This window comes from Lissotriton vulgaris, chromosome 1_1 (assembly GCF_964263255.1).
Source record: "Lissotriton vulgaris chromosome 1_1, aLisVul1.2, whole genome shotgun sequence".
NCBI classification, from domain to species: domain Eukaryota; kingdom Metazoa; phylum Chordata; class Amphibia; order Caudata; family Salamandridae; genus Lissotriton; species Lissotriton vulgaris.
Window position 1 is genome coordinate 82,285,073 of NC_141685.1, and position 27,507 is coordinate 82,312,579.

The following is a 27,507-nucleotide window of genomic DNA, read 5'->3' on the forward strand; positions in this document are numbered from 1 at the left end:
GAAAAGATTGCCGCTGTCCCTGTTGGGCCGAGCGGCATTGTTTAAGATGATGTCCCTGCCGAGATTCTTATACGCGCTTCAAAACACACAGGACCCGGTCCCTTCCAAATACTTCAGGGAGATTGAGGGCTTACAGCGTACCCTTTTGTGGGAAGGTAGGCCGCGTATAGCCGTAGTTAAGCTGACCATTCCGTGGTACGACGGCGGTATTGCCTTGCCTGATGTCCGACGGTATTACTGGGCCTCTCAACTGGCTGCTCTTAATCATGGCTTCTATGGACCGGCGGTAAGCCCGGGGTATGCCATGGATCGCTGGCTTATGAATGACGGGATGTACTACAGAGCGTTGTACTCTAGATCTCTGGACGGAAAATTGACTGGTCCCACCAGGACCGCTGTACGTATATGGAGGGCCATTACGAAGGCACAGGGGTGGAGGGATAGACTCACTATGGCCACTCCCCTTTATGATTCCGACTTGCTGGGTAGGTTGTGGCACTCAAAAGAGTTTGACCGGTGGGATCTCATCGGCATTTCCAAGGTGGCTGATGTGATGGCCAGAGGGGAAATTAAATCTTTTGAGGCTCTACGGGCTGAATTCCAACTGGGTGCCACGGAATATTTTAGGTATGCACAGTTGAGACATGCCCTTACGTCTACCCTGCCTGTTGGTGAGAAGGTCTCTGAGTCATCCCCGCTGGAGGATAGGGTGCTGGACGGCCATATGCCGGACAGCGCCATTTCCCTGACTTATAAAAAGCTAATAAATGTTCGGACGGACCTGTTGTTGAAAGTGCGTGATCAGTGGGTGAGTGATGGGATTGAATTGGATGATGAGGATTGGCAGTGTGCTGTATCTTCCCCCAAGGAAGTAGCAATTTCAGCCAGGCTGCGTTTAGTTCAGCTGAAAATACTCCATAGGGTTTACGTCACTGGCCCCAGGTTGATTCATATGGGGCTTTCCCAGGATGGCCTTTGTAGGCGAGGATGTGGTACACTGGCCACCTTTATGCATACCATTTGGGAATGCCAGGCCATTGCCTCCTATTGGGAACGGGTGCATGCGGTTATGCGTGACGTGACTGGGGTTGATCTGTCTGCGGAAGCTCGACGCTGCTTGTTGAACGTGTGGGGTCCGACTGACTACAATAATGCACAAGCCCGCTGGGTCACGCTAGGGAACATGGTGGCCAAGAGAGATATTGCTCAGAAATGGGGCGCCCCGACCCCCCCCTCCGTGGGTCTCTGGAAAACTAATATAGATTGGTGCATGCTCCGTGAGAAAACTGTTTACCTAGCTCGGGGTAAGCCCAAGATGTGGGGGATGGTCTGGGGGGCATGGAATGCATACAGAGGCGATATTTGTGTACCCCCTGACGTAGGTCCGCTGGAGGTCCGTCTCTCACCCTAGCCATTCCCTCCACCCAAGTTTCACGTGAAATAATCCTGTTTCTTCTTCCCCCCACAATTGTATGCTCTTTTTGATATGGCAGTTCCCACCCATCCCCTGGATTTGTGCTCTACCACTTCTCCTTTTTGCCTTGCCACCCTTTTCTTTTCCCCTCCCCCCCATAATTCTCTTTTTCTTGTTCCTTTTAGGTTCCTAATTTGTTCTTAGGTTCGTATTTCTATTATAAAATTAAACCTGATTACTCCTTGACCTGTTTTGTGCACACCTTTTCTTCGCTTTTATAATGCTGCCTAGCCTCCGGGATGTAAGGCTGAATAGCTATGTACTTTAAATCACCAATAAAGGTTTTCCCAAAAAAAAAAAAGCAGTGAGAGACCCACAAACCACAAGATCCGTCAAGCCCAGCTAGCCACACTGGATGCAGTGTACACCAAAGGCCTGATTTAGATTTCAGCAGATGGTTTATTCCATCACAAATGTGACAGGTATCATGCCCGCCCCATTAAAAATGCATTGCATCCTATAGCAATTATAATAAGGTAGACAGGATATCTGCACGTTTTGATAATTCCTTGGTGCAGTTTGCAGAGTTTTACTCCGCTGAACTTCACAAAGCACCAGGGAAACTCCGCCGCACTCTGCAGACTTCCACAAGTGGCAGAGTTTGTTAAGTTGCACTGCACTCACTGATTTTTAGTGCCAGGAGTTTAACCCCCACTGTAAAATCAGCGCGAACAGCACTACGCGTCGTGTCCGAGGGCGATGCTGCTTTCTGCCGCTCTAATTGATATTCTAATCGAATGGTAGCTTCATCAACGAGAATGGCAGATTTTAACACTCGAGTGGTCGCGACCTGCTGTGACCTCCTGCAATGAGAAATCTCGCCAGTATGAGGTCTAGCGCATTATATTTTCTCACAAGTGCTCGCCACTTTACCGTTGGCGAACCGCTGCAGAAAAAAACTCCGTTCTGCATGGAGTTTTTTGGAGCAGAGTGGGTAAAACTTCACAAGCTCTGCTGGCAGAGCGGAATTCTTCACCCACCCCTAGTTTTGAGGCAATAATCTGTTGGACACACTCCTAACTAGGCCCTATGTCTGCAATAAGTGTTGTAGAAGAAGTGAGATCCATGGCCTTGTGAGTATGAGGCAGTTATCTGACTTCTGATGAACCCCACAGAGTGTGCAGCCAGAGGGCAGTAGGGGGGCCGAAGGCCATGAAATTAGGTAAACTTGAATATGAGAAATATGGAAAGGTATAAATGCTGCATCACCTTTGGATAACTGACACCTCCTCCCACTCTTCCAAATGCCCATCCAGTCACAAATGGCATCCTGGGCCCTAAAAGGACAACATCATGCCAGATGCCATGTAATGTTGGAAAAGGGGGGGGGGGAGTAATAGGCGCACATCTGCTGCGGGGATATGTCAGGTAAATTATTGGTTGTGATGGATTCTCTATAAGTACTAAATGACTGATATCGTTTGAATATTAAATTATATGAATCAATATTTGTTTACCTTATCTGCGCTTATAATGTAAAGGACGGGCCTTACAGTGAACCCCTTGCTCTGTTTTACACAAAAGCTCTGGAAGGAGGTGCATCTTACAGAACTTTATCCACCTTAGGAAGAAGTAAAGACTTGCTTTTTAAAGTTATCTTTTAGGGCCAGAACTGGGTGCTGTAAGCTGCACTAGTTTCAGGACGATGGACAGATGTTATGGCAATAGGAAACCCCACTCAACCCACAATAATGTTCCAATCTTCCAGGTTAGAATAAACCAGAAATGCTTGAACCAAGGGAGCTGTTGAAAGTGTCAAAGGTGACTCATGAACAGCGAGGTAAAGACAGGAGTTGGTATTTGAGATGATCTTAAGTGAATAGGGAAGAACGAGAAGTGTGTGAATGGAGTTACTTTTGTTGGATACTTCGTGAATAGTTACTGGAAATTTTGCAGCCCAGCCTGATCCATCTCTTTTTCTAAACTCTATTGTTGTTTAAATGAAATCTTCACCATATGCCTTACTCTGTAAATGTAATAAGATGTCACCTGATCAACCGAACTTTTAGTTAAATATCTATGTATGATGAAATATTCCTTGCTAAGTTTCAAAAGCGATAAAGAAGAAGGGGGAGATTTACTAAGAATTTCCGCTGTATTTGCAGCACAAAATGCTGCAAAATCTTTTTTTCCTAATCTACTTTCCAGCGCTAAACTTGTTTAGCGCTGGAAATAACGTTAAAGTAATGTGACACTGCGCATAGCATTGTTTCGCATTACTTTGTGCCATGGGTGCCTGCCATGGGTGCCTGCCAAGGGCGGTGCAAGGGCTCTCCCGTGCAACCACAAAACTAGGTGCAAGGAGACTTTGCATGCGTGCTGCACTGTGCAACACGTATACAATATGGTAAAAGCTTTCCCTCGTGTCTAGGCATAGTAATTTGTACAGGAAGGGTGTCCTTCCTGTACAAAATCTATGCTGGACTCACACACACTCACCCTAGCGCTCTGGTGCTAAGGTGTGTGCATGGCACAGGGCTGCTGTAATCAGTGCCGGCGCAAGGGAAAGGGAAGGAGAGATCCATATCTTTGAAAACATGGTGCTCTCCTGTTCCCTCTTTGTTGCGCAGTGCAGCCTCGCAGGGGGAGGGCTGCGCTGCAGTGTGTGGAGATTTGGTAAATCTCCCCAGAAATGTCTTTTACAACCAGTTAAACATTCTGAATTCTCATTCCATTATGTTTCAATTTAGTTATTTTCAATATCTTTACATCCAACAGAAAACAAGCCTTGAATGTATGAAATGACCATCAGTAACAAAGCTCATGCTGTAAATCTTCAATAATAGCAGAAATATTAGAGCTACAGTATTCAGGAAAACATCAGCTCAGTCGGCGACAGAGGAACCTGCACACAAACTGACAGATCCCGGATGAAGCAGCAAGGGCAGTTCAGTGATTGCAAGAGGCTGAGCTGTGCACCTCCACGCCACAAGATGAAGAAATGACCTTCGGAAAATTAAGGCAACAACAATAACAAACTGCATCCTGTATAAACAAGTGTCCAACACCAGATTTGATCATGGGATCGGTATAGTGTGATTACAGCAGTGTTCTGTTTTGTTTTCTAAAATGACGACAAGCCATCAGTCAGTGCTCTAGGTGAATTTCAAACTATTTCTGGCCAAACCACAGCAACCAGAGAAAAGCTCAACAGAGCGGAGCCAGACAATTGACAGGTAAATGAAAGAGGAGTTCTTCTATCTAAAATACAACAGACTGTCCCTATTTGCACCGGCCAGAAGGAAGATACATCTTTACCCACAAGTGTGCATTGCCATAATCCAATCTAAAGGCACAATCGCCTACATAGACACCTTCTACATATTAGGAGTGTTGCAAATATTTGGTGGCTATCGCAGAAATCAAACGTGCAAAATACTGCACACATATAAAGTGTGTGAGAAAAAACACAAGCGCTTTATCATGGCCCATCAGGAAATGCAGTCATGGGATGTAGGAAAATATATACCCGACCCACAGACACTAACCAAGAAAGAAGAATCATACACATGCAGCAAGAGCTTTAGTTTATTATCACTACTCAAGCTTCATCAGCACACGTACACAGGACAAAAACCATTCAAGTGCAGTGAATGTGTAAAGAGCTTTAGTCACTTATCAAGCCTTCAAAGTCATCAGCGAACACACACAGGGGAAAAGCTATATCATTGCATTGAATGTGCAAAGTGCTTTAGTCACTTATCAAACTTCCAAAAACATAAGCGAATACACACAGGGGAAAAACCATTCAAGTGCAGTGAATGTGAAAAGAGCTTTAATTGGTTATCAAACCTCCAAAGACATCAGCGAATACACACAGGGCAAAAACCATTCAAGTGCAGTGAATGTAGGAAGAGCTTTAGTTTCTTATCAAACCTCCAAATACATCAGCGAATACACACAGGGGAAAAACCATTCAAGTGCAGTGAATGTGAAAAGAGCTTTAATCAGTTATCAAGCCTTCAAAGTCATCAGCGAACACACACAGGGGAAAAACCATTCAAATGCAGTGAATGTGAAAAGAGCTTTAGTGAGTTATCAAGCCTAAGACGTCATCAGCGAATACACACAGGGCAAATTCCATTCAAGTGCAGTGAATGTAGGAAGAGCTTTAGTCGCTTATCAAACCTCCAAATACATCAGCGGATACACACAGGGGAAAAACCATTCAAGTGCAGTGAATGTGCAAAGTGCTTTAGTCACTTATCAACCCTCCAAAAGCATCAACGAATACACACAGGGGAAAAACCATTCAAGTGCAGTGAATGTGCAAAGTGCTTTAGTCGGTTATCACACCTTCAAAGACATAATCGAACACACACAGGGGAAAAACCATTCAAGTGCAGTGAATGTGCAAAGTGCTTTAGTCTGTTATCACACCTTCAAAGACATAATCGAACACACACGGGGGAAAAACCATTCAAGTGCAGTGAATGTGCAAAGTGCTTTAGTCTGTTATCACACCTTCAAAGTCATAATCGAACACACACGGGGGAAAAACCATTCAAGTGCAGTGAATGTGCAAAGTGCTTTAGTCGGTTATCACACCTTCAAAGACATAATCGAACACACACGGGGGGAAAAACCATTCAAATGCAGTGAATGTGCAAAGTGCTTTAGTCTGTTATCACACCTTCAAAGTCATAATCGAACACACACGGGGGGAAAAACCATTCAAGTGCAGTGAATGTGCAAAGTGCTTTAGGCAGTTATCACACCTTCAAAGACATCAGCGAACACACACAGGAGAAAAACCATTCAAGTGCAATGAATGTGTAAAGAGCTTTAGTTGGTTATCAGACCTAAAAAGTCATAAGCAAACTCGCACAGGAGAAAAAACATTCAAGTGCACTGAATGTGTCAAGAGCTTTAGTAGGTTATCAGAACTACAAAAACAGCAGCGAACACACACAGGAGAAAAGCCATTCAAGTGCAGTGAATGTGCAAAGTGCTTCAGTCACTTATCAAATCTCCAAAAACATCAACAAACACACACAGGGAAACCATTCAAGTGCAGTTATTATTATTATTAAATTAGATTTGTAAGGCGCACAGCTACCCGTAGGTTTCCCGGCGCCAAGGACATCAACAGTACCGATTAATTAGCCAGGTCTTAAGGGTTTTACGGAAGCTAACATGATTAGTTTCATGACGAAGAGAGATTGGGAGAGAGTTCCACAGTACGGGTGCCAGATCAGAGAAAGAGTGGCCCCCCATGCGGACAGATTTAAATCTTGGAACTGAGTATTCGAACTGGAAAGATAATCTAAGCGGGCCTGCAGGGAGGTATGGCCGGACTAAGGAACCTAGGTAGTGAGGAGCTGTACCGAGTTTAATTTTATGCATAAAGCACATGGCTTTAAATTTGGTTCAGTTTTCAATTCTCAGCCAGTGAAGGTCCCGAAGCTTGCCTGCGATGGAAGATGTTTTCGGAACATGACACAGCAACCTCGCAGCAGCGTTCTTTACCATCTGTAAACTTCGGATTACCTCTTTATTGGCTCCCAGATATATGATGTTGCCATAGTCCAATCTAGAGACTATCAGTGCTTGAATTACTGTCCTCTGAGTCGAACTTGGCAGCATCCATAATATCTTCCTAAGCCACCTCAGGATGGTAAAACATGTGGAAGCGGTTTTTGTAGCTTGTTGCCTCATGGAAAGTTGGTCATAAATCATTATCCCCAAATTACGGGCGGATTGAACAGTCTGAGGAACTGTACCCATTTCTGGGGGCCAATGGCAGGGGCCCCACAGATCTTTATTTTTTCCGATTATCAGGAATTCTGTTTTCTCACTATTTAATTTTAGCCTATTGTTATTCATCCAACTGGCTATTTTGGATAGTCCAGTCTGTAGGGAGGAGGTTTTAGAAGTCTTATTGGCAGAGAGAGAAAAGAAGCTGGGTGTCGTCAGCATACGGAAAAATAGACAACCCAGCTCTTCCGCTGTATTGGCTAGTGGGCCAACATAGAGATTGAATAAAATGCGGCTCAGAACGGATCCCTGTGGTACACCAAAAGGAGATTCATAAATCTTAGAGCAAGCTGAAGTGGAGAAAACCTGGAAGGTTCTTAATCCATTCCCGCGCAAGGCCCACAATACCTCGTGATTGTAGAACTTTAAGGAGAGTATGGTGTGACACTGTATCAAAGGCGGCACTTGGGTCTAATAAAATAAGTGCAGCTGTTTCTCCTTTATCCAGTAATTGACTAATAGTTTCTGTCACCCCCAAAAGAGTTGTTTCTTTCGAGTACTTGGCTCTGAAACCTGATTGAGATCTATGTAAGATCTCATTTGTTTCCACAAATTGAACTAACTGTCGATTCACATGTTTTTCTAATATTTTAGAAAAAACAGGGGGAAGAGAGATTGGTAGGAAATTAGATGGTTCGGCTGGATCTGCATTGGATTTTTTCAGTAGGGGAACTACCATCGCATGTTTCCACTCTGCTCGCAGAACAGCTTCTTTCAATGAGGCATTAAGTAGTTCCATCATGGGCTGTAGGGAACTATGCTTTATTTTTTTGAAGAATCTGAACTGGTAGTGGGTCTTTCGGCGAGCCCGATTTGAGGCCGTGCAGAATTTCATTAAAAGACATCAAGTCAAGTGGTAGCCAGTTCATAATTTTATGGCAGGGCGCAAGATCAGATGTCTCCTCTGCTTTCTTATCTTCAAAGTTAGAGACTACGGTGTTCATTTAGAGTTCCCGCTTATTAATTGATAGTTCTGTATACATTTTTTCAACCTTCTCAATAAAAAATTTGTCCACAGTGTCACACTGAGTTTCATTACAGTGAATGTGCAAAGTGCTTTAGTCGGTTATCACACCTTCAATGTCATAATCGAACACACACGGGGGAAAAACCAATCAAGTGCAGTGAATGTGCAAAGTGCTTTAGTCACTTATCAACCCTCCAAAAGCATCAACGAACACACACAGTGGAAAAACCATTCAAGTGCAGTGAATGTGCAAAGTGTTTTAGTCGGTTATCACACCTTCAAAGACATAAGCGAACACACACAGGGGAAAAACCATTCAAGTGCAATTAATGTGTAAAGAGCTTTAGTCAGTTATCAGACCTAAAAAATAATCAGCAAACACACACGGGGGGAAAACCCTATCATTGTAGTGAACGTGACAGTAGTTTTTGCAGCTCCTCAGCATTAAGTTATCATCCACGAACACACAGTGTAGAAAAACCATTCAAGTGCAATGAATGTGGGAAGAGCATTAGTCAATTATCAGACCTACAAAGACATGAGCGAACACACACGGGAGAAAAACCATTCAAGTGCAGTAAATGTGGGAAGAGCTTTAGTCGATTTATCAAACCTCCAAACACATAGCGAACACACACTGGGCAAAAACCCTATCATTGTAGTGAATGTGACAGTAGTTTTTGCTTCACTTCAGTATTAAGGTATCATAGCAAACTCCCACAGGAGAAAAACCATTCAAGTGCAATGAACGTGGGAAGTGCTTTAGTCAATTATCAGACCTACAAAGACATCAGCGAATACACACGGGAAAAAACATACGATTGCTGTGAATGTTTGAAGAGCTTTAGTCCGTTATCAGCCCTACGAAAACATCAACAAACACACAGGGGGAAAGTCACTCAAGTGCAATGAATGTGGGAAGAGCTTTAGTCGACGATTAGAGCTACAAAGTCATCAGCGAACACACGGGGAAAACCTAGAAGGGCACTGAAAGTGAGAAGGGATTTTGTCAATTTTCGATCCCACACAGCCCTCAGTGAATACACTCCTTCATTTAACTCACATGGAAATAATCCTAGAGATGCAGAGATTCCGGAAAGAACTTAAGAGCAGCAAAAATATTGACCCATCTGAGGACACAGACAAGAGCTAAGCAGTGCAGTTATTGTGAGAGGAATGAATTGCGGAAAAAGATAACATTCAAACTATGTGGGACATTGAAATGCCAGATGATAGAGAAGACCCTAATAGCAGTAAAGAAGAAAAACAGATAACAGTATTTGCAGAATTATAAAAGTGTTTGTTTCCAGTGATTGTTCACTTCCGTACACATAGCAAAGTGACATTCTGTACCAGGATACACAGTGGGAGACAAGCACAATGTGGATTCAAAGAAAAGAAACATTGTTGATTTTTATTTGTTGAAGAAGAGGTACAAAGATAAACATTCAATCGCACCTGACCACACTACCTGTAAAAGCAACACCGAACAATACTGGGACTAACAACGGTATTTTCAGCTAACCTGTCGGATTAGTGATAAAACCTATAAACGCAACACACCCAGAGTGGACATGTCGTCAGGGCTCTGGCGATGGGAAGCTTCATTGGTAAAATGCATGTATTACTATTAACAAATGCCACAGCAGCATATATAATGAACTAAAGTGAAGCACAAGTGTTCAATAAATAACCTATTTTTAGACATAAAAGAGCATATACCTTGTTTTTAAGTAACGATTGCTGCATCTTTTACACACTTATCGGTTGTTGGATAAGCTCGGGCCTTATAGCTAAGTGTAACCCGTGGCTCCTCCCCGACTTGGCTATCCCTATTCATTTTGTGACTTGCCAAACTCTACTTTTTACCAGAATTGAGCCATTGTAAGCAGTAGACTCTGCTTGAAGAATGTGGTGAAATAGTGAAATCCCACATCAAAAGCATATATGTGCCAGGACAATCAGTTGCACTCCCAGCAACTCGTCTTCCACACTGATTGTCCCTTGTTCTCAAATGTTCTGAAGGATTTGTCATATGAATGCCAGAAGTGGCAGTGAGATTCATGAGATAGACAAAGAAGGGGGGAGAAAAAGAGAAAAATGGAAGGAGGGGGGACGGCACGTTATTTGTACTTACCTAAAAATAGAAGAAGCAGCCGAATACATGTCAATGTGTGACATCTTACTAAAGAAATACTAAAGAAATAAGGATAGAGATGAGGGTCTCCGGGTATATGTTTAACGACCTGGATACCTCGTACCCCAAAATATATGACAACAACAAATCAGGGAGGTGTCCGGTCAAGAGAAAGAGTGTGTGTGTCCAATGTTAGAAACTGAAGAACGCAGACCATCAAACAGCAACAGCAAGGGCAACACCTGGTTGAGAAATTCCCATCAGCCCACCCTTACGGCGTAGCATCAGGGGCGTAACAAACGCCCCTGCAGCCCCCGCAGTGCGGGGGGGCCTCACTATCTACAGTTAATGAGGGGGGCCCCCAGGGGGCCCGGCCCCCTCAGCTCTTCTGAGGGCTGTGAGAGAGGCCTGCGCTGAAGCAAGCCTCTCTCCCTCTGTGTCTGAAGCAGGTGCAGCCTGCTCCGTTCCCCTCACCCCCTCCCTCTGACTAAAGAGAAACAAAGTATCAACATTGTTTCTCTTCAGTCAGAGCAGAAGCAGGCCCGGGACGGGCCCCAGAGACAGCAGTCCACTGCTCCTCTGAGGCAGCACAGAGCCCGGCCCCCCACTCTCTCCTCTTGATAAGCAAAGCCCACCCCACAAGAGAAGAGACAGGGACACGGAGGGGGTGGGGGCCCCACCCCACAAGAGAAGAGAAGAGACAAGGACAAGGATTGGGTGGGGGCCCGGCCCACCCCACAAGAGAAGAGAAGAGACAGGGACAAGATGGGGTGGGTGCCCCATCCCACAAGAGAAGAGACAGGGACAGGCCCCCACCGAGAAGAGACAGGGACAAGGATTGGGTGGGGGCCCCACCCCACAAGAGAAGAGAAGAGACAGGGACAAGGATGGGGTGGGGGCCCCATCCCACAAGAGAAGAGACAGGGACAGGCCCCCACCGAGAAGAGACAGGGACAAGGATTGGGCGGGGGCCCCACCCCACAAGAGAAGAGAAGAGACAGGGACAAGGATGGGGTGGGTGCCCCATCCCACAAGAGAAGAGACAGGGACAGGCCCCACCCGAGAAGAGACAGGGACAAGGATGGGCTGGGGGCCCCATCCCACAAGAGAAGAGAAGAGACAGGGACAAGGATGGGGTGGGGTGGGGGCCCCAGAGACAGCACTCTCCACTTCCCCTCTGAGGCAGCTCGGAGCCCGGCGCTCTCCTCTCCATAAGCAAAGCCCACCCCACAAGAGAAGAGAAGAGACAGGGACAAGGATGGGGTGGGGGCCTCAGAGAGCAAGAGCAGGAGACAGCACAGAGCAGTGCTCGGGACCCTGACAAGGGTGGGAGTGGGGGCCTCCAGAGAGAGCATTCTCCAGGGCAAAGCTCACATGAGAAGGGACAAGGCAGCAAAATGGTGCCCTCAGGTAAGCCCTCTTGTTAGAACACACCATGGGCATCCGCAGGAGGGGAGGAGGGGGGCCGAGAAGGGTGCAAGGCAGAGGGGAAAAGGGTGCAAGGTAGAGGGGGAGAAGGACGCAAGGTAGAGAAGGGTGCAAGGCGGAGGGGAGAAGGGTGTAAGGCAGAGGGGAGAAGGGTGCAAGGCAGAGGGGAGAAGGGTGCAAGGTGGAGGGGAGAAGGGTGCAAGGCAGAGGGGTGAAGTGTGCAAGGCAGAGAAGAGAAGGGTGCAAGGCAATGAGGAGAAGGGTGCAAGGAAGAGAGGAGAAGGGTGCAAGGTAGAGAAGGGTGCAAGGCGGAGGGGGAGAAGGGTGCAGGGTAGAGGGGAGAAGGGCGCAAGGCAGAGAAGAGAAGGGTGCAAGGCAGAGAAGAGAAGGGTGCAAGGCGGAGGGGAGAAGGGTGCAAGGCGGAGGGGAGAAGGGTGCAAGGCGGAGGGGAGAAGGGTGCAAGGCAGAGGGGAGAAGGGTGCAAGGAAGAGAGGAGAAGGGGGTGCAAGGAAGAGAGGAGAAGGGTGCAAGGTAGAGAAGGGTGCAAGGCGGAGGGGGAGAAGGGTGCAAGGTGGAGGGGGAGAAGGGTGCAAGTCATTGGGGAGAAGGGTGCAAGGCAGAGGGGAGAAGGGTGCAAGGAAGAGAGGAGAAGGGTGCAAGGAAGAGAGGAGAAGGGTGCAAGGCGGAGGGGGAGAAGAGTGCATGGCAGAGGGGAGAAGGGTGCAAGGCAGAGGGGAGAAGGGTGCAAGGAAGAGAGGAGAAGGGTGCAAGGTAGAGAAGGGTGCAAGGCGGAGGGGGAGACGGGTGCAAGGCAGAGGGGAGACGGGTGCAAGGCAGAGGGGAGAAGGGTGCAAGGCAAAGGGGAGAAGGGTGCAAGGCAAAGGGGAGAAGGGTGCAAGGCGGAGGGGAGAAGGGTGCAAGGCGGAGGGGAGAAGGGTGCAAGGCGGAGGGGAGAATGGTGCAAGGCAGAGGGGAGAAGGGTGCCAGGCAGAGGGGAGAAGGGTGCAAGGCAGAGAGGAGAAGGGTGCAAGGAAGAGAAGGGTGCAAGGTAGAGGGGGAGAAGGGTGCATGGCAGAGGGGAGAAGGGTGCAAGGAAGAGAGGAGAAGGGTGCAAGGAAGAGAGGAGAAGGGTGCAAGGCGGAGGGGGAGAAGGGTGCAAGGCAGAGGGGAGAAGGGTGCAAGGCAGAGGGGAGAAGGGTGCAAGGCAAAGGGGAGAAGGGTGCAAGGCAAAGGGGAGAAGGGTGCAAGGCAAAGGGGAGAAGGGTGCAAGGCAAAGGGGAGAAGGGTGCAAGGCAAAGGGGAGAAGGGTGCAAGGCAGAGAGGAGAAGGGTGCAAGGCGGAGGGGGAGAAGGGTGCAAGGCAGAGAGGAAAAGGATGCAAGGTAGAGAAGGGTGCAAGGCGGAGGGGGAGAAGGGTGCAAGGCAGAGGGGAGAAGGGTGCAAGGCAGAGGGAGAAGGGTGCAAGGTAGAAACGGGTTCAAGGTGGAGGTGGACTAGGGTACAAGGGGAGGGGGAGAAGGATACAAGGGGGAGGGGGGAAAGGTGCAAGAGGGAGGGCAAGAAGGGTGCAAGGCAGAGGAGAGAAGGGTGCAAGGGGGATGGTGATGAAGTTAAAAATGTGCCCCCCCTGGAAACATTTCTGCGGACACCCATGGAACGCACACTACTTTGTGAGGGAGAGTGGGAGAGAGTGGAGAGAGAGAGAGTGGAGAGAAACAGTGGAGAGAAACAGTGGAGAGAGAGAGTGGCTAGAGAGAGAGACAGTGGAGAGAGAGTAGACAGTGGAGAGAGAGTGGAGATAGACAGTGGAGAGAAAGAGAGTGGAGAGAGAGTGGAGAGAGCATGGAGAGACACTGGAGAGAGTGGAGAAAGAGAGAGTGGAGAGAGAGAGTTGAGAGAGAGAGTGGAGAGAGAGAGAGAGAGTGGAGAGAGAGAGAGTGGAGAGAGAGAGTGGAGAGAGAGAGAGTGGAGAGAAAGATAGAGTGGAGAGAAAGATAGAGTGGAGAGAGAGAGTGGAGAGAGAGAGAGTGGAGAGAGCGAGTGGAGAGAGCGAGTGGAGAGAGCGAGTGGAGAGAGCGAGTGGAGAGAGCGAGTGGAGAGAGAGAGAGAGGGGAGCGAGAGAGTGGAGAGAGAGTGTGGAGAGAGAGAGAGAGAGTGGAGAGAGAGAGTAGAGAGAGAGAGAGAGGAGAGAGAGAGAGAGAGTGGAGAGAGAGTGTGGAGAGAGAGAGAGAGAGTGGAGAGAGAGAGAGAGAGTAGAGAGAGAGAGAGAGAGTAGAGAGAGAGAGAGAGGAGAGAGAGAGAGAGAGTGGAGAGACAGAGAGAGAGTGGAGAGAGAGTGGAGAGTAGAGAGAGACAGTGGAGAGAGAGAGACAGTGGAGAGAGAGACAGTGGAGAGAGAGACAGTGGAGGGAGAGACAGTGGAGGGAGACAGCAGAGAGAGAGTGGAGACAGCAGAGAGAGTGGGTGGAGAGTGAGTGAGTGGAGAGAGAGTGAGTGGAGAGAGTGAGTGGGGAGAGAGTGAGTGGGGAGAGAGTGAGTGGAGAGAGTGAGTGGAGAGAGTGAGTGGAGAGAGTGAGTGGAGAGAGAGAGTGGAGAGAGAGAGTGGAGAGAGAGAGTGGAGAGAGAGAGTGGAGAGAGAGAGTGGAGAGAGAGAGTGGGGAGAGAGAGTGGGGAGAGAGAGAAGGGGGAGAGGGTGGAGAGAGAGGGAGTAGAGGGAGACAGTGGAAGGAGACAGTGGAGGGAGACAGTGGAGGGAGACAGTGGAGGGAGACAGTGGAGAGAGAGATAGTGAGAGAGTGGAGAGAGAAAGTGGAGAGAGAGACAGAGGAGAGACCGTGGAGAGAGAGACAGTAGAGATAGAGTGGACAGAGTTGAGAGAGAGAATGGAGAGAGAGTAGAGACTGACTGACTGAGAAACTGACTGAGAGAGAGAGTGACTGACTGACAGAGAGACTGATTGAGAGTGAGACTGACTGACTGACAGAGACTGACTAAGGTAGAGAGAAACTGACTGAGAAAGAGAGACTGAGAGAGAGAGGAAGAGACTGACTGACAGAGAGATAGACTGATTGACTGTGAGAGAGACTGACTGAGAGGGAGACTGACTGAGTGAGAGAGTCTGACTGACAGAGACTGATTGACAGAGAGAGAGAGAGACTGACTGACTGGGGTAAAGAGAGAATGACTGACTGAGAGAGTCTGACTGACTGGGAGAGAGAGAGACTGACTGGGAGAGAGAGAGACTGGCTGACTGAGAGAGAGATTGACTGACAGAGAGGGAGACTGACTGACAAAGACTGACAGAGAGAGAAAGAGACTGAGAGACTGACAGAGAAAGAGAGACTGACTAACAGAGAGAGAGAGAGAGACTGACTGACAGAGAGAGAGACTGACTGACAGAGAGAGAGACTGACTAAGAGAGAGAAACTGACAGACTGAGAGAGACTGATTGAGAGAGACTGACTGAGAGAGAGAGACTGACTGACAGAGAGAGAGACTGAGACTGACAGAGAGAGAGACTGAGACTGACAGAGAGAGAGAGACTGACTGACTGACAGAGAGAGAGAGACTGACTGACAGAGAGAGAGACTGACTATAAGAGACTGACTGAGAGAGACTGACTGAGAGAGACTGACAGAGAGAGACTGACTGACAGACAGATAGAGAGCGAGAGACTAACTGACTGACTGAGAGAGACTGACTGAGAGAGACTGAATGACAGAGAGTGATAGACTGACTGACAGAGAGAGAGACTGACTGACAGAGAGGGACTGACTGACTGACAGAGACAGAGAGAGAGAGAGAGAGAGAGAGAGATAGACTGACTGACTGAAAGAGAGATACTGACTGACAGAGAGAGAGAGAGACTGTGATGGAATTGGGGTCAAAGTGTGTATGAAGCTATGCAATGCCTCTTAAGATTGCTATTGTCTAATAAAAATAAAAATGTATTATCAAAATGTGCTCTTTGTAGTTATATCTGCTTTTGAAATACTGCATTGTCGCTTTGTCCAATGTTTTAAAACGGGAAGGAGCAGTGAATGCACTTTTGTCAAAACTAAACGATGAGTGGGCCCGATGTTGTATATCATGACAGGAGTCTGCATCAGGAAACCCACCTAAAATTGGGCAAACTTCCCCAGCCTACTGATGGCAGGGACCCTGTAATGAATGGACCACCACCTATGACAGCCTGCTGGCAGACTAAGCCCAACCTTTAACTCCACCATCCAGTGTTACTATTAATGGCTGCATTGGTGACAGTGGCGTAACAATCGCCCGCATCCCCTGCAGTATGGCGGGTCGCTGGCCTGAGAGCTCTAGACAGGCATGGAGGATGGGAGGGGGGCCCCCTCCATGTAGTTTGCAGGGGGGCCCCCTCATGTTTCGTTACACCACTGCGTAGCATCATCATGTGGGATTTATATGGTACATCCAAAGATCGCCCAACTCATCCAATTGATGGTGCGAAACTGGATACCAAAGATGAACTCTAACCAAGGTGTGTCTTGATGTTACTGATGGGGTGCAGTGCTATATTGTGAACAAGTGAGTGAGATAGAAAATGGCTACCAAGACAAAAAATATGTTTAATCCGTATTGTCTGGGTGCCAACATTAAAAAAGCGCCTGATAGTCTGAGAGTATGACTAAGCAATGGCGATGTGCAGAGGGGTCGACATGTTTCAGTCGGCTGGAAGACAGTGTCCGGCTTTCTTCAGGACCGATTAAATGTAAGCTACTGCATTTATACGTGAAAAGTAGTGTAACAAAAATTGTGGTAAATAAAATTCATACCATACCACCAGGAACTTGGGTCCCCAATGTATTCTGGTGGAGATGAAGTACGTGTTACTCTTCCTATTGAGATAGTTAAACAGGAGAAGATGTAAGTATATCCCATAGAAACGTTGCATGTAAAAATTACCTGCACTCAACAAGGAAAAACACAGAACACACACCTGCGGAGAGCGTTTCCACTCCGCTAAACAGAACTGTACTCAATTACTGTTCTACTCCATCCATTCATATTATTAAGCGTTACTATTTTTGACTGCTCTAGAAGTATCCATAGACATATAGAGGAAGACTTAGAGGGAGGACTGTTTTCTATATTTTCAGTCTTTTAGACACCCCTTAACAAGACCCATAGATCGCAAAAATTGTTTATCTGTAAAATACAGGGTTTAGGGTCCTTTGGTTGTATCTTCTTCCTTAATATATCAGCAAGTTTTACATCAATAATTCTTGACATCACGTTTGGACATTTCGGGAGACATACACGTTATACATATATAATGTAATTACGATACCGATGCATTTTTCCTACACATTGACATACTAAAAAGCGCTCGTGCAGTGTGATATACGAGCTAGCTCCTCCAAGAGCGCGCATGCGCAAGTAATTAGCATCGCTGGGCAAGTCGCAACACGCGTAATAGGGCATGCGCGGCTTATCAGCGTTCCGCGGCGCATGCACTGTTTTCAACATTTTTCCGGCCCTTGGGTGCGGTGATCAGTGCTCGGAGGTAGTCAGGCACCATATGTTACCAATCAACCAATCAAGACAACTATAAATAGCGCGATAGTTGGCGCTTCCATTACCTCCACTGCCTCTCGGTCGACGGACTGAGGCACCGACGGATAGTTAGGTCTGGGAAAACTTTTTGGTCTCTACCTTACTAGAACTTGAGCCCCCCCCCTTTTTTAAGAAACTCCTTGTAAAACTCTGTAGAGGCTCACTAGATTTCTGCTTTGACCTTCTTTTGGCATATTTCCTTTGGCATATTTCTTGATCATATTTTTAATATGGCTTACTCAGCCAACTTTATAATATGTCATTTTTCATATAATTACATCACTCGTTTTTGCATGTCAGTTCAGCCTATGGTTAAGTGATAAGTTTCCACTAGTTTATCACTAGGTTTTACTTGTTATAAAAACTATTGAATGCTAATGAGCCGGACACGATAATATTACTGTATTGATCTTGTCCATTTCTTCTTATATAACTAGATAGGGGCCTCGTATTCCCGAGCGGTTGCTAGGTGAGGTGAGGCTATTCACCACATAAAGCTGGGTGAGTACACTATGACATCCCAAAAAAAAATTCTTTCACTGAACGGATGGAGTAGAACAGTAATTGAGTACAGTTCTGTTTAGCGGAGTGGATACGCTCTCTGCATGTGTGTGTTCTGTGTTGTTCCTTGTTGAGTGCAGGTAGTTTTTACATGCAACGTTTCTATGGGATATACTTACATCTTCTCCTGTTTAACTACCTCAATAGGAAGAGTAACACGTACTTCATCTCCACCAGAATACATTGGGGACACAAGTTCCTGGTGGTATGGTATGAATTTTATTTACCACAATTTTTGTTACACTACTTTTCACGTATAAATGCAGTAGCTTACATCTAATCGGTCCTGAAGAAAGCCGGACACGGTCTTCCAACCGGCTGAAACATGTCGACCCCTCTGCACATCACCATTGCTTAGTCATACTCTCAGACTATCAGGCGCTTTTTTAATGTTATAGTGATGTCAGGCCCTTATAATAATTTTCACGTGAAAGATTGAGGGCCTGTTTTAAAAACAAGAAACATAAAATAATGTAAAAATAAGTTTTTGGTTTCAGTTTTCTCACTATTAGTTTGTAACTAAACTCGGAAATGACTGAAAGTCTCAATATTTTTAAATAGATATGTGGAACTAATAAATTAAATTTTTAAACAGTTTTCAGCGAATAAATAAAATATGCTTTTAATTTGCGTTTGTTTCCTGATGTTATTCTTTATCCAGCCCCTAAGCCCCAAAGTGTTTCACATTTACAATGTATTAAGCAATAGAAGGGCTAATTTTGTCATGTTCTCTGTTCCTCTCTTGCACCACTCACACAAACAAACACTGAGATGCATGTGTCTGCAGTGCTGTGGCAACAAAGTAACAATTATCAGTCGCAGGCTAAGAAGCTAGGCTAAGAAGCTAGGTGGAACTGAGTCCTGTTTCTAGATAATAGTGGGGGGACCCCTTCAAACTGTGGCTACCCCCGACTTGTGCCGTGCTGATAAAGCAATAGTGAATTTGAGTAATTTATGATGAATTGAAATGAGAGAAAGAGAAGAAGAGAGCGAGGTGCAGGATATATTAAAGAAAATGAAAAAAAGAGACACAAGACTTTACCCTGTTCTGTGTACTAGCACTTTACGTAAACAAGTTGTGCTGTGCGTTGTGAACAGGCTGTCACCCCCCTTTGTATGTAAATGAGCTTCTGTGACCAGACATACCAGGCTCCCATCTCTTCCAGCGCGGATGATAATGTGAGCACTGTATTGAGAAATAATCGGCTTCCATGTCACGCAGCGGTGGATATGTAGTTCTTTATTAGTTTTTTTTATTTACTTTAATTTGCAGCAATTCTGCAGGTTACTTTTTCTCAGTATTACACTTCAGTTCGCTCATAGCTCTCCATCAGTTAACCCCTTCCATGCTGCCGCGATTCTGCTCCTGTGCTGAAGATTTCAGCACGGGTGCGGTCATGACGGCCCCCAGCCGTCATCAGCACACGAGCACTGTAGTGCATGACGGCTGGGGGCCGTCATCAGCATGCAAGGGGTGTAATGTGAGGTTTGATGTAGGATTTGTTGTTAGTGTCCCTAGATCATATCCCAATCCCTTTGTCCTTGATTTGTCGGCATGGGTTTTGTCCACACACTGGTCTTGGATGGGCCTTCTCAATGTAGAAGGCGCTGTAATAGGAATAATAAATCAGACATATGATATTGTATGTAAACAAATATGGGGACGTGTTTTTCACTTGTTGGCCATAATACTGTTGGGTCTTGACTTACTTGGCACTCACCCTTGGATCCCGTACTGCTGCCTGTATCACCAGGACCTGACGGCCGTACCGCTGGCCCTGCTGGCCCAGACGCGGACGGCCGAGAATTACATCTCCCAGCATCCCTCAGTGCCGCACGCCACCAGTGTCACTTCAAAGCGCCAGGAGGCATTTAAAAGACCTTCGTGCCTCCCGCTGCACGGGCGTGTTTTTCACTTGTTGGCCAAATTACTATTGGGTCTTGACTTACTTGGTACTCACCCTGGATCCCGTACTGCTACCTGTATCACCTGGACCTGACGGCCGTACCGCTGGCCCTGCTGGCCCAGACGCGGATGGCGAGAACTACATCTCCCGGCATCCCTCAGTGGCGCACGCCACCAGCGTCACTACAAAGTGCCAGGAGGCGTTTAAAAGACCTTCGTGCCTCCTGCAGCATGGGACGCGCGCGGGCGTGGCCGGGCCAAGGGTGGGTCCATCCGCGCCCGCCAGCGACCGGATGAGGCTGGGCTGGGCCACCCCTCCAACATTTACTCCGGGACTTTAAGTAAGCATTTCTTAAGGATTGTTTACACTTAAGTGGGAGTGATAACTTGTCAAAGAACATCAATATTTGCAAACAAACAGACTTTTTTAATATAATTGGCACTACATATTTAGTTTGGAAATGAGTAAGATCACACTCAAAGAGGGGGTGGGAGTGGCAGGGACTTTGGATGCCTTCCTTACTCGGTCCGAATCCGTGCTCTGCTTGGAGCATGGATTAAGGGCGGTCCATGGGAGGGCGAAATCTGACAAGCATGGCTCCCCCACTGCCCAACAGCGGGTTGAGGTGTAGTCCCATAGACTACATCCTCACTAACAAGGATTTTGCAGCGTGAATCTTTCTGGATTCACTATGCTGTGCATTATTCCGCGGTCTAGTGGTTGGGTCTGGAATCGTAGTCTTTTTTTTTTTTTTTTTTTTTTTTTCGTAGCCCAGGTGGACGTTGACGTCCCACCTTTTGGTGTCCTTCCGTGACGTCGGCATGCTTCCTGCAGAAGCTCCCACCGTTGGGCGCCATCTTCAGATTCTTTTTTCCACCATTGGGTCTGGATCGTTCCCGAGAGGCTTCAGAGTTTTGGACGGGAAAAGACGAGAGAAGAGTCGAACTTGCAGGAAAAGACTGAGAAGACGACGAGGAAAGAACAAACTTAAGCCGGGACGACGAACAGGAAGGAGAACTTCGAAAACTTGGACGTCCAACGGAGAATGCGCACTCAGGGGGCCCCCTGAATGCAAGAAATGGACAACACACCTTTTAAATTCTGCTGTAACTGCCACCACAAATACGTGCAGAAGGACCAGCACCCGGTTTGCAACCTCTGCCTACCGGTCGACTACAAGAGCAAGGATTGCAACGCTTGCTCTGCCTTCACACCGAAGACCTTCCGAGTCAGAGAACGACAGAGAAGGGCCAACTACACCATGCAGGGGAAGGGCCAACATCTGTCCCTTCGAGACCTGGGACTATCAACCGACGAAGAAGATAACATCGCCGTAGAAGACGACGACTACACGGTCGTAGAGACCGATAAGAAAACTTCTAAAGAGGTAGGAGAGTCGTCGACCCCTAAACCCCCAACAGACCATCGAAGGTCTGAATCAGACTCTCAAAAAAATGAGTCAAAGTCCTCGAAAGGTACACTGGCGCCGAAAACCTCCACGGCCGCAGCTGCATCCAATGAAAAAGCCCAGCGGATCCTTCGAGAAGGACTCCCAGTCGGCGAAGACTGGCGAAAAACCAAGGTTGTCGAAGACGTCCCCGAGAAGGAACGTTCAACTTCGAAAGAAAGGGCCCCGAAGACCGCCTCGGCGTCGACACAGGTCCCGAAGCCCATTTCAACGTCGACGTCGAAATTTTCGACGAAAAGACCAGCCGAACAGTCCGACGCAGAACAGGCCACCGAACTGGAAAGAGAGAAGAGAAGGCTCGAGGCCGAAATGGATAACATCCTACAAAGGAAACGGGAGTTCGACGAAAGGCTCAAACAATTCACGATTCCGTCAAAAACAACGACCGTAATCGTCGAAGAGGAGGAGGATTTCGAGGCCGAAGAGCTGCAGAAAAGCCCCGAAGCTCAAGAACACCGGAGGGTGAGGAGTTCTACTATGAGGAGGAGGGTGACGACGACCAATGGACAATCCTTGCGTCGGCATCCTCGGGGACACAGGACCTGGAATGGCAGGACCTCGACACCGAAAGTCTAGAAGAGGGCCTAGACACGTACACTTCGAGGCCTTTGCCGCCAGATGACATTGGGGCATACAATATAGTCGTGAAGAACGCGGCAACGGCATTTGGGGTCAAGCTGGACGAGGAAAAGCAGAAATCTGACTTTTTATTAGAGACCCTACTCCCCACATAGACCAGGAGCCAGTATCTCCCAATGCTAGAGAGTGTCATGGCTCAGGGGAAGGAGGCGTTCAAGGAGCCAGCAACATGCAGGTCCGTTACGCCAAGAACCGAGAAAAAATACAAACACTCCACAAAAGATCCCCCCTACATCTAGGGGACTGTCCTAGCAGACTCCATTATCACTGCGACTGCAAGGAAACGGCCAAATGGGCCGTCAACATCGGCCACCACCAGACAAGGAATGCAGGAGGATGGACCTGACTGGGAGGAAAATTAAAAGGAACGCAGCAATGCATTGGCGCATGGCAAATTCAAACGCCCTACTAAATAGGCACCAGTACCAAATGCTGGACCAAATTTTGGCAGCTGGTGAAGAACCTCCCAGAGGAGTACCAGCAGAGGGCAACGCACCTCGTGGAAGAGGGGAAGAATGTGGCAAACGCATGCCTTAAGACTGCCTTAGATGGAGCAGACACATCCAGCAGGCTGATGATGATGGGAATCACTGAAAGAAGGCAAGCCTGGCTCAGAATCTCAAGATTCTAGCCTGAAGTTCAGCATAACATCCTTAGCACCCCTTTTAATGGAGAGACACTTTTTGGAGCACCGGTAGATGACAAGCTCACCCAGCTTAAAAAAGAGAACGACACTGCAAGGTCCATGGGAGCCCTGCAATTCAGAGGGATGAAAAGAGGAACCCCGTCACGGAGATAGAGCGGCAGAGGGGGAAACCAGCCGGGAACCTCGCACCAGACCTTCCAGCAGTCCGGCTAGGGTGACATCCAGACGCAGCAGGGACACCAAAAACAAAACTGGCACAACCAGCAAAGAGGCCACTCCTTTCGCGGGAGAGGAAACGGACGTGGTCAGAACAAAAGAGGGGGCCACCAAGCCACCTCAAAGTGACGCGGTCACACAGCAGGTGCCCACCCGCACGGGACCTCCTGGGGTGGAGCACAAGAAAACAAAAGATAGGTTACACAGACAAAAGATCACAGAACATGTAGGCAGGCTAAGTCTCTTCTTCAGAGAGTGGAAGAAGATAACCACAGACAAGTGGATCCTGAACATCATACAGTTCGGATACTGTAATAGAACTAGAAAGGACTCCACCAAGCAGAAGACCAAAAAAGAGGACGCAGTCAGGAAAAGAAATCGAACTGCTTCAAAAGGAAGCGGAGGAACTGCTCCAAAAGGAGGCCATCGAACCGGTACCATACCAGGAAAAGAACAAGGGGGTGTACTCCACTTACTTCCTAGTACCAAAAGTGGACGAAACACTAAGGCCCATCCTGGACCTCAGATTCCTAAACAAATATATAAAGAAACAAAAGTTCAAAATGACATCTCTAAAGGAGGTCATTCCACAAATAGGATTCGGAGACTTCATAGCCACCATAGACCTAAAGGACGCCTACTTGCACATACCAATGAACAGGAGAAACAAACACCTGCTCAGATTTACCATCAACAAGCATCACTACCAATTCACAGCCTTAGCGTTCGGCCTAAAATCCGCACCAAGGGTGTTCACAAAGTGCCTCGCAGCAGTGGCAGCGCACCTAAGAAGGGAAGGGATCCATGTATACCCTTACCTAGACGACTGGCTAATAAAAGCAAGTTCCCACAAGACATGCAAGGAACATGCCCAGCGCGGGACAAACACTCTGATGGACCTGGGATTCTCCATTCACTGGGGGAAATCCTCTATGGAACCAGAGCAAGTAAAAATCTAACTGGGAGCACAGATCAACACCATACAGTGCAAGGTGTTCCCCAGCGACAAAAGGACACAGGCGCTAATCAAGGAGACGCACCTCTCCCAGAAGCGGCGAGCTCTGACAGTGATGACTGCGAGCAAAGTCATGGGCATGATGGCCTCATGCATAAATTTGGTACCAAACGTACACCTCCACATGAGACCATTCCAAGAATGGCTGCAAGAACAATGGTCACAAGCTACAGGGAGTTGGGAAGATCTAGTGGTAGTAACGCACGCAGTGCAGGAAGAAATGTCGTGGTGGAACTTGGAAACATAACAAAAGGGAAGTCTCTAACACCACCGACCCCAACAGTGACCATCACTACAGACGCATCCCAGAAAGGATGGGGGGCACACATGAGCAAGCTCAGAGTGAGGGGTCTGTGGACTCCAGCGGACATGGTCAAACACATCCACTACCTAGAACTAAAGACCGTGTTCCTCGCCCTGAAAGCCTTCCAGACGAAACTGTACAACCGGAGAGTGTTGATCCAGACGGACAATACAACGACGATGTTCTACATCAACAAACAGGGAGGAACGCAATCTCCGCCACTGTCGAACCTAGCGCAGAGATATGGAAATGGGCCATCCCACTAAATATAGACCTGCTAGCCATACACCTACCAGGGAAAGACAATGTGGAAGCAGACTGGCTCAGCAGACAGACATCTGCATCCCACGGGTGGGAGCTGAATGCACAGGAATCGCTAAAGCTATTCAAAAGTTGGGGGACACCAACAATAGACCTATTTGCAACACACCAGAATGCAAAATGCCAAAGCTTCACATCCAGGCGACCAGGGTAGGGTTCCCTGGGGAATGCCCTATGGATAGACTGGTCGAGGATATTAGCTTACGCTTTTCCCCTGATACCTTTGATAGAGAGTACCCAACAAGTGCAGGACCAGCACCATGACTCTGATCCTGGTGGCACCGCAATGGGCCAGGCAGACGTGGTACTCTCAGATAATGGAGAAGTTCGGGAAAAGAAAAGACCTACTGTCCATGCAAAACGGAGAGGTACTTCACCCAGAACCAGAGAGCCTCAGCCTAGCAGCATGCCTCCTGAAGACATAGTTTGCACACCTAAGTTTACCAGAAAGCACCCTGCGGGTACTGCGAGAGGCAAGGAGGCCTAGCACACGAAAGTGCTATTTGGATAAATGGAAGAGGTTCACGCAATGGTGCAGCAAGAAGAAACTGCACAGTAAAATGACAAGAGTCAACAGTACTGAGGTACCTCACGCACCTGCTGAAGGCAAAGCTAAGCTCATCCTCGCTGAGAGTACACCTAGCAAGGATTGTGACCTACACAAGAGGAGAGACTGGGACAAGCTTCTTTACGTCACAGATAGGAAAGAGATTCATGGAAGGGGCAAAAAGGATCGCACCTCCTAAGAGGATGCCACCGCCAGCATGGAACCGTAACCTAGTCCTAACGGAACTCATGAAGGCGCCCTTTGAACCAATTCATAAGGCTTCAAAGGCTTCACTACAAATGTTAACAATAAAAACAGCCTTCTTGGTGGCTATCACCTCACTGCGAAGGGTGAGCGAACTACAGGCGTTAACGCTACAAGAACCCTACATACAGAAGCCCTTGAGAGCCCACTCGAGGTCACTGAGCTTCAACGCGCTATTGTCGACCTCCGCCCGGGCAAAGCCTTAGGACCCAACGGCCTCCCAATAGAGCTCTACAAGCTAAAGCCGGATGCCCTCAGTAACCACCTAAAACACATGTTCGAAAAAAGTAAAGAGGAGGGACTGTTGCCACGAGACCAACGCCTAGCAACTATAGTGGCAATACCTAAAGAGGGGAGACCTAGAGAGTCCTGTGCCTCATATAGACCAATCTCGCTGCTCAACGCGGAGCCCAAAATTTTGGCCAAGACACTGGCAAATCGACTTCAATCGGTCCTGCCTACCCTGGTCCATCCGGATCAATCAGGGTTCATGCCCCACCGCAACACCGCACTTAACATTCAACGCCTTAACGGGGTACTCGGGCAACGACATAGGTTGCAAGAAGATGCGGTGGTGGTCTCTCTTGACGCCACCATGGCATTCGACACCTAAGAGTGGCCCTACATGATCGCGGTACTTCGTAAATTGGGCTTTGGGCCGAATTTTATATCCTGGATCCGTCTCCTTTACACTGAACCGCTGGCCCAGGTGGTGGTAAATGGTAAGGCATCCGAGGGCTTCACCCTTGAGAGAGAGACTAGACAGGGCTGCCCTCTCTCTCCCCTCCTATTCGCGCTTTTCCTTGAACCGCTCGCGGCCTGGATAAGGCAGGATGTCTACCTTAAAGGGATAGCATGGACGGAAGGATGGGAGGACAAGATCTCCCTATACGCCAACGATATCCTTCTGTACCTCTCCAAACCGCGTAGATCTATCATGGCGGCACTTGATATCTTCACGAGCTTCGGACGAAACTCCGGATTTCGGATAAACTGGAGCAAATCCCACCTTTACGTACTCCGCGGGGACCCCCCGAGGCTCCCTGCCACTTGTCCCATAACAATGGCGGAGGACGGCTTCAAATATCTAGGAGTCTTTGTCTCTACAGACAAGACTCTGCTGTACGAAAGAAATCTATTGCCGCCTCTACAACGGCTCCAACGCGACGCTAAATCCTGGCAGCAACTTCCAATTTCATTGCTTGGCCGAGCGGCCTTTAAGATGATGGCGCTGCCAAGATTTCTCTACGCTTTACAGAACTACCCAGACCTAGTACCCAACTCATATTTTGCAAAAGTTGAAACGGCGCAGCGTGACCTCCTGTGGGCAGGGGCGCCTAGAATCGTATTGCGCAAACTCACATTGGGGTGGTACGACGGTGGAATCGCCCTCCCTGACATCCGCAAATATTACTGGGCCGCCCACCTCTCAGCGATCAATCAAGGGACATACAGTGACGGGAACGACCCCGGGTACGGGATGGACAGATGGCTACTTCCTGGGGGGAATTATGAGGTTGCACTCTACTCCAAGCCGGGTAAACACCAACTCACGGGACCAACTCAACACTCAGTACAGATATGGCATATTGCTCAGCGGAACCTAGGGTGGTCAGATGTCCTTACTATGTCAACTCCACACTGGGCCTCCGAAAAACTTGGCAACTTGGGCACACCAAGGGGTTCCGTAACTGGGACCTGATAGGAATCTCACAAATCAGAGACATCTGGGGCCCTAAAGGAATCCACACGTTTGCCCACTTGCAAGAAACATACGACCTAGCTCATACCGAACACTTCAGGTACATGCAAGTGCGTCATTCCCTGCAGGCGAACATTCCACCAGAGACGACACTGCCTCAGACCTCCCCACTCGAAGACAGATTATTGGACGGACACATTACAGAACACGCCATCTCTCTCTCGTACAAAAAGTTAATCAACAACCCCCCCGACACGCTCCTTCCCCTAAAAGAGAAATGGGTCGCTGACGGGCTAGAGATAGATGAGGAAGAATGGATGTATGCTCTTGCCTCCCCTAGGGAGGTGGCGATTTCGGCCCGATTACGATTAATTCAACTGAAAACTCTTCACACAGTGTATATCTCATGTACTAGGCTACAAGCGATGGGGAGGGGAGGAGAAGGGCTATGCAGAAGGGGATGTGGAGGGACAGGCACCTTCTTCCATACACTATGGGACTGTCCGAAGGTGCAAAGATACTGGAGACGAGTGGTGCAGTGTATGCGGGAGGTGTGGGAAGTAGATATCCGCCTGGAG

General features: G+C 48.0%; 2 protein-coding genes and 1 long non-coding RNA gene across 3 annotated transcripts in view; 2 read left to right on the forward strand and 1 right to left on the reverse strand.

Moving 5' to 3' along the window:
- Window positions 1-4,475, forward strand: part of LOC147737439 (uncharacterized) — a 115,529-nt gene extending 111,054 nt beyond the window's left edge. Inside the window, exon 3 of the long non-coding RNA XR_015297363.1 lies at window positions 4,193-4,475. This is a non-coding gene — a long non-coding RNA (uncharacterized LOC147737439). The remainder of the gene's footprint in view (window positions 1-4,192) is intronic.
- Window positions 1-9,946, forward strand: part of LOC147737438 (uncharacterized) — a 204,130-nt gene extending 194,184 nt beyond the window's left edge. Inside the window, exons 5-6 of the mRNA XM_086929397.1 lie at window positions 5,248-6,012; window positions 6,180-9,946. Of these exons, the coding sequence (XP_086785523.1) occupies window positions 5,248-6,012; window positions 6,180-6,507 (1,093 nt within the window). The 3' untranslated portion in view covers window positions 6,508-9,946. The remainder of the gene's footprint in view (window positions 1-5,247; window positions 6,013-6,179) is intronic.
- The window catches only part of LOC147737434 (uncharacterized), a 908,239-nt gene that overhangs the window by 820,701 nt on the left and 60,031 nt on the right, over window positions 1-27,507 (reverse strand). The gene's annotated exons all lie outside the window — the stretch shown is intronic.